Source organism: Arachis ipaensis, chromosome B4 (genome assembly GCF_059453495.1).
Source record: "Arachis ipaensis isolate K30076 ecotype BB chromosome B4, ASM5945349v1, whole genome shotgun sequence".
In the NCBI taxonomy this organism is placed as follows: domain Eukaryota; kingdom Viridiplantae; phylum Streptophyta; class Magnoliopsida; order Fabales; family Fabaceae; genus Arachis; species Arachis ipaensis.
In genome coordinates this window covers 121733112-121740637 of record NC_142439.1, presented here as the reverse complement: position 1 = coordinate 121740637, position 7526 = coordinate 121733112, and the positions used below count along the sequence as shown (strand labels likewise).

General features: G+C 36.9%; 1 protein-coding gene across 1 annotated transcript; it reads left to right on the top strand.

Annotated features, from left to right (window-relative positions):
- Positions 1–1497: 1497 nt before the first annotated feature.
- On the top strand, positions 1498–2347 carry LOC148569017 (uncharacterized). Its single transcript, XM_088484857.1, has 4 exons — positions 1498–1566; positions 1750–2035; positions 2108–2218; positions 2298–2347. The coding sequence occupies exons 1-4, from the start codon at positions 1498–1500 to the stop codon at positions 2345–2347; spliced, it is 516 nt and encodes a 171-aa protein (XP_088340983.1).
- The last annotated feature ends 5179 nt before the right edge of the window (positions 2348–7526 follow it).

The window sequence follows — 7526 nt, the reverse complement described above, 5'->3', positions numbered from 1 at the left end:
AATTTGATTTCAAAGTGAAGTGATTTGAGAAAAATGATTTATGGCTTGAATGACGATTTTATGAATTTGATGATGTTAGATGGTGGAACTGCTATTTTGTTATGAGCCGGAATGGCTGTGTATGATAATGAATTATGGGTGATTGCGGAGTATATTATGAGTCGGATGGCTGACTATGAATTATGAATTTAAGCCGGATGGCTGAGATGAATGTTGATTTATGACTGAGAATAAATGCATATATGCTAAGTTATCGATATTGTGATTGTTGCACTTCCAATTATCTGAGATACGAGTTTCCCTGGGTAGAAGCAGTGGCTAGCCACCACGTGCTCCAGGTTGAGACTCGATACTCTGCTGACCCTATGTCGTAAGTGTGGCCGGACACTGTGAAAGTTTCGGATGAGCTCGCCCCCGTGAATATACACTAGTGAGGGTTTGGATGTGAATTATGATTATGATTGTGAATAACTCGAGTTGGGGATGCACGACAGAGGGACAGTCCAATAGTTAGCTACTAGGACTTGTAGGGTTGGCTTTATAACTGACAGATGATATCATCAGCCACTAGGGCAAGCATTCATCATATGCATCTATGTGACATTGTATGGGCATGCATATTGTACTTAGTTTGCCTTTGTGATTACCTGTGATTAACTGCTAATTGTTCTACTTGCAGTAACTGTTTGTTTGTGTTTGAACTTTCCTATTTGTGTTTGCGACTAAGACTCTGTTGGACTGTGGTGATTGGTTGTTGTTTGAATTGTTTGGGCCTAGGGCCGTGGTTGATCATGAGGTGGGCTGAAGGCCATGTCTGGTTGATACTTTTTGTAAGACCCAGAACTTTTGAAAAGTCTTATTATGATCAAGTCTCAAATCCTACAATTATTTATAGCCTTAAATTCAGAGATTATTTTATTAAAGATAATTAAGGCAAGTTTTGATTTATTGGATTTGAGATAAGTTATGATTATTATCCAATTTTATAATTATTGGATTATTTTCTATATTTAAAGTATAAGGTTGATAGTTATGAAATAATAAGGATTTTATAAGATTTGGATTAGATAAGTAATATTTTAAATATTACTACTGCTATTTTGAAAAAGAGAGAAACTAATTATATTATTTCTAATTATTTTGATTTGGGCATTTTATTGAAAATAATTTGTGAAATTGATGAGCAAATAGTATTTTCTATGTACAAATAGTGTTGAATTTAATTTGGGTTTCAATTACTATATTATCCCCAATTTTATGTGAAATTACTATAATGCCCCTAACCCTAATTTTGCTAAACCCATTCCCTTCCATCCTTCCTCCACGCTGCGCAGCCCAACCCCTTTCCTCACTGCCTTTGCTGCGCAGCAGCAACAACAACGACACACACAGTTTCCTTTGTTCTCCAAGAAAGAAAGAAACAAAGAGAAAGAGAGATTTGAGGGAGAAGGAAAGGAGATCTGAACGACAAAAGGAGAGGTCGCGAAACAGGGAGAGATGGACCCGCGCCCTGCCATCGACCCACGCGTCGCCGCCGCGCCACCGTCCATGTGCCGCCGTCGTTTGGTCCATCTATGAGCTGCTGTCAGAACCGTGCGAGGAGGAGCGTCGCCGCCATTAACGTCACAAAGGAAGAAGCCCAGAGGGGAGAGAGACATCGCGCGACTCTGAGGGAGGAGGACGCGGCCAGTGACGCGAGGAGCGCGACCCACCGCGTCGGAACCCTTTTCGCGTTGCCGTGGCCTCCAGTCGCGCCGTCGCCAGTCTGGGTTGCTCTGCCACCGTGAATCTCCTCGCTGTTGGAGTCTCACCGTCGCCGTCCCTGTTGTGGCTGGTGTCGTCACTGAAGACCCACCATTGCTGGAGAAAGGAAGAGAGTCAGAGGAGGAGAGCCACGCCGGAGAAGAACTACTGCGGAGCTGTCCCTGCCGCTGCGCCCAGCAGCTGTCGGGAGCCTTGTCGCCGTTCATGGGGTGTGCCGGTAAGCTCATGCCGTCGGAAAACCTCGCTGCCATCACCGAAAAAGCCACTGCCGGTAAGGGTCTTGTCATTAGCCTCCGTCCTTTTGAATTCCGAGAATATTATGGTCACTGCATGTTAGTTTCAGTTGTCGTGATCGGAATTCGTTGCCGCTGCCGCTTGAGGTGGCTGTTGGGGCTACCGCCCAACCGGTTCAGAGGCCGTTGCTGTTCGGTTCAACCGTTCTTTCTTAGTTTCAGTAAGTATTCCGGTTTCGAGAGCTCTGCGTTAGTGTTCTGTTCTGTGTAATAAAGTAATCGTAATGTTAATGGTTTTAGGAGCTAGAATCTGGTTTGCTTGTGCCGTTTGGGGCTGTTTCTGCTTTTGAGAGAGCGGGCAGAGCCGAGATTTTGATTGCCGATGATTTCGGGTCGAGATAAAAGGAGTTGGTTAACGAGTTGGGTTGTGGTTCCAATGTTGTGAGGTAGGGGCGCTTTCCGAAAACTACAGTTTATTATTCGAATTATTACTTATGGATACTGATGTGAGATATGATGTAATTAGTGATTGTATCTGCCTTATGTATTATTTGATTGACTCGAATGATTATGGATGTTGGCTTGGCTGAATTGTTGTGTGGCTTGTGAAATGTAATGTTTGAAGTTGATTCTTTAAATATTTGAAATAAGTCTAATCCGTTGAGGATTGGTTTGAATTGGGTCAATTATTTTGATGATGTGAAAGATAGAATGCTCTTGAAATCCAGCCTGGGTTGCTTTAATTGCTCTAGTTTTGATAAATGATTTATTGCTGAACCGATTCTTTAAAGCTTTATAAATGAGTTAAATCGGTCGATATTGAGTTGATTTTTGAAATGGTTTCCTTGAGGTATGCCATTGAGGCGACTGTTGGATTTAGCTTGCTTTTGAATTGATTTCTGGTTTTGAGCTGTTGAAAAGGAATGAGAAACGGTTTAGTTGGGACCCGAACCGGGTGGCAAAAGTCCAAGTTTTAGGGGAGGTGCTGCCGAAATTTCTATAAAATCCGAGTCTTTATTGAAATGTTGTTTGGAAAATGATGAGTTAAAGACTTCTACTATTTTATTTGAATTATCGAGAAAAGGATGATTCATGCTTTCGAAATGAATTAATAAAGAGGAAATTGTGATTTAGTCTTGCTTCTTAAGAAAGGCATTGTATCTCTTTCAGGAGAAGGTTATTTAGATGAAACTTGTGTTTTAAATCTGTTTGGATGTGAAAAGGGTTTATGCCTTTGAATTTGACTTGGGGGTTTCAATTAAAGAAGTTTCAATGACTTTGAAAGAACCTGAATGTCTATTGACAAGTTTCATTTTGAAATGTTTTGAGAAAGGTTTTAAGTACTCCTTGAATTCTGAATTCTTGCAAGACTAAAACAATTTTGAACAGTTGAAACGTTCTAGAATTTATCATGGGGGTTGAAGTTGGTTTTGCCTAAGTAAAGGAAGCGGCTTTGAAAGAAGTAAATGATTACATGACTCGGTTTGGCTTAGATCCTATTTGCTTACTCAAATCAGAAAGCCAACATTTTAATGATTTTAAATGAATTTGGCGAAATGAGTTATGTTATTCTCCCCTAAAGACTTGGGACTCTGCCGAGAAACTTTTGTTATGAAATCCCATTGTTGTATGGGTGATTTTGAATACTTTGAAATAAATCTTTAACTTTCCATGGTTTTGGAAGTTTTGGAAAGAGGAAGCCGAGAGTGGCTTATTTCAAAAAGGGAATTTTCCTTAAGTAAAATTGGCTTATGAGCCTGAGATAATTTGAGAAATGAGATCTTTAAAGCCAAGGCTGAAAAGAGTTGAAACTTGATTTCAAAGTGAAATGAATTGAGAAAATGATTTATGGCTTAAATGCCGATTTCATGAATTTGATGATTTTGAATGTGGAAGTGCTATTTTATTATGAGCCGGAATGGCTATGTATGATTATGAATATTGACTGGTTCTGGATTGAACCGTGAGCCGGAATGGCTGTGTGTGATTATCAATATTGGCTGGTTCTGGACTGAACCGTAAGCCGGATGGCTGAGATGGATGTTGACCCATGGATGAGAATGAATGCCTGTATATGCTGAATTATTGATAATTGTGATTTTTGCACTTCCACTATTAGAGATGAGGGTTTCCCTAGGTAGTAGCAATGGCTAGCCACCATGTGCTCCAGGTTGAGACTTGATACTCTGTTGACCCTATGTCGTAAGTGTGGCCGGGCACTGTGAAAGCCCCGGATGAGCTCGCCCCCATAAATATTCACCAGTGATGGTGATGGATAAATATTCACCAGTGAGGGTGATGGATATGGATCATGATTATGATCAAGTTTATGATGAGTATAACTCGAGTTGGGGATGCACGACAGAGGGACAGTCCAATGGTTAGCTACCAGGACTTGTCGGGTTGGCTCTATAACCGACAGATGATATCATCAGCCACTAGGGACAGGCATGCATCATACGCATCTATGTGACATTGTTTGGGTGTGCATATTATACTTGGTTTGCCTTTGTGATTAATTGCTAATTGTTCTACTTGCAATAACTGTTTGTTTGTGCTTGCATCTTCCTATTTGTGTTTGTTACTGGGACTCTGTTGGATTGTGGTGATTGGTTGATGGTTGGATTGTTTGGGCCTAGGGCCGTGGTTGAAATGAGATGGACCGATGGTTGGTTTTGGTTGTGTTTTGGTTTGGAAGAATATGAAAGGCTATTTTGGTTCAGCATAGATAAACCGCTTTGAAAGGCTTTTGAGTTTGAGAATTGAACTGTTCCTCTTTCAGAAAAGATTTCAGATTCCTATTTATTGTAAACCGTTGTTTTTGAAAAGAGGCATAAGACAGTTATTAATCACTGGTACGGTTTATCTTCATGTATCCTATTACAATAATTCCCAAAAACCCTCTACTGAGAATCCTTTCGAGGATGATGTTCTCACCCCCCTACATTTTTCCCCTTTCAGGATATGGGTGCAGAAGTTACGAAGAGCTTATTTAATTGTTGTTGTGATGCTCTGTATTGTTTTAGTTATGGTTTACTGCACCCTCGCCTTTATCTTGATATAATCTGTAAGAGGGATAGGAATTGTATTGGATTATGTTTGTAATATTATTTATATATATTTATGTATATATATATGGATGTACTCTTTATGAGTTGTTGTAAGTTGAATGGTATTTATGGATGTACGTTATCGAACGAAAGTATCTTTGGAAGCGGTATTGCGGTTTAAAGTTTAAAACAGGCTCATATTTTAGTATTAAATAATATAAGTGTCGTCGTAATGTCCGAGCTATCAGAGTCGCACAGCCGGAAGTGCGAGCTTTGGTAGTTAGGGTGTTACACTTTTGGTTTGGAAAAGTATGAAAAACGAATTTGGCTCAGCATGAATAAACCTTTTGAAAGGCTTTTAAATTCTTAAGAAATGAACAGTTCCTCTTTTAGAAAAGATTTCAGATTTTTCTTTTATAGTAAACCTTTGCTTTTGAAAAGATGCATAAGGCGATTATTAATCACTGAAACGATTTTTATCTCGCGTATCCTGTTATAGTGATTCTGCAACCCTATAGTGAGAACCCTTTCGAGGATGATGTTCTCACTCCCCTACAGATCTTCTCTTTTCAAGTTACAGACGAAGAAGTTCGGAAGATATTATTTATTTTCTGTCAGACGATATTTTTGTATTGTTTTAGTATTTATGTTTCCCTCACCTTTTAATTTTGCAAGTCTTGTAAGAGGAATAGGATTTTGATATGCGATGTTTGTAAATTAATATGTATATATATATATATATATATATATATATATATATATATATATATAAAGTTTTTGTGAGTATTGTAATTTATATTGTAAGTATAAATTTATGTTTTCGAAAGATACGATTCATGTTTTAAACAGGCTCATATTTTTAGTATTAAATATTACAAGAGTCATCGTAATACCCGAGCTATCAGAGTGGCGCAGCCGGAAGCGTGACATTTTGATAGTTAGGGTGTTACACATAAAATAGTATTAAAAAAACAAACTAATTATTACAATAATTATGATGATGAGTTTTATTGTATCAATTACTTTATAAAAAGTCATTTTAGTTAGTGCATTAGTCTGACCAAATTGAAGAAAAATAGTAAGATAGTCCATTAATGTACCAATACTTGAAGAAAAAATAAATAGCACATTAATCTATGAATTTGTAGAAAAAATAGTAAAAATAGAAGAGTTTAAAACTTGAACATAGGACACTTAATATAGTGTATAAAATTTTTGCCAATTGAACTCTATTCATATTCTATATAATTTTATTACTAAAGATTTTATAAAAACTTTGGGGCAATAGCCCTCCATTGTCTACATTAAGCTTCGCCATTTATATAATTACAATCGTTTGTTGAATATTTTTAACAGTGAAGCATACATAGAAGAATGTTGTGATGTCCATTATAACTAATTGCAAAATCAAGTAACTGTAACTTGCGAAGAAACCAACAAATATGTTAGTTGGAAAATTTAATTTGAATAGAATAATTTACACCATCACACAATTTTGGCTTTATAATACACTTTTTTTTTTAGTACCTCCTTTTTAATAAATTAATTTAAGTCATTGTATATTTTGTTCAGGGTAGCATAATATTGGAAATGCATTTAATACTAACTCTTAATTTTTATAATCTACTCTTCATCTTTACCACTCTTAACTGCAGCTAACGCACTTACACCTTATGAAATAAAGTTTCATTAGAATATTAAATACACACAGAAAGACTTAAGTTAAATAGTATTTTACTTACACTTAATAACATTGCAATTACATAAATATTAGAAAACACTAATGTCTTTACGTCATAACCTGGACTTGTGAGTTAAGTAAGATCTTGCCACGGTATTTTACATAGAAACTGCTACATTTAATAATACACTTGACATTGTATTATCTAACACATATAGCTTGAAAGCACAAGTGATCACACTGGAAAGCATCCTTGTAAATAAAGGTGAGCTGATATAAGTTGTACATGTCCTACATAGAATGGAGCCTTGAGTCTCTTCTTATGTTGACTTAATGGGTCAAATTTTTAAAACATGAATTGGGATATTTTTGGACAGCCCAGAAATACATTTCTCTCTCTGTGGGTTTTCTTGAACAAAATAAGTTCTTCAAGAATCAAACAGAATTTTCTAGAATTCCTATGCTGGTGAATGTGAAAATATTTTTCCATGCATAGTGAATTCTATTTTTACAAATTCTGAACATATTTATTTCGTATCCATCAGGAGTATCTCTATTGGAAACCATACAAAGAGAATCTTGATATACCATGAATCGATGATCATGTGACACTACATAATGTTGTATTGGTATAGTAAAAAAACTCTTGTCTGTAATGGAAAATGCAACAATATAGGAAGGATATGTTGAGTCATGCATGGACCAACTCAACCAAAAGGCAACTCCATCACTGGTGACACAATTTGGATCTAAGTTCCTTACATACTTTGGACAAAGAATAACATATTACCAATCAGA

Excerpts from the sequence above, each read along its gene's own strand:
- LOC148569017 (XM_088484857.1), top strand. The coding sequence starts at position 1,498 with ATGGACCCGCGCCCTGCCATCGACCCACGCGTCGCCGCCGCGCCACCG. Across the intron at positions 2,036-2,107 it reads CACCGAAAAAGCCACTGCCG|TTGTCGTGATCGGAATTCGT; the intron begins GTAAGGGTCTTG and ends TGTTAGTTTCAG. Across the intron at positions 2,219-2,297 it reads ACCGTTCTTTCTTAGTTTCA|GAGCTAGAATCTGGTTTGCT; the intron begins GTAAGTATTCCG and ends TAATGGTTTTAG.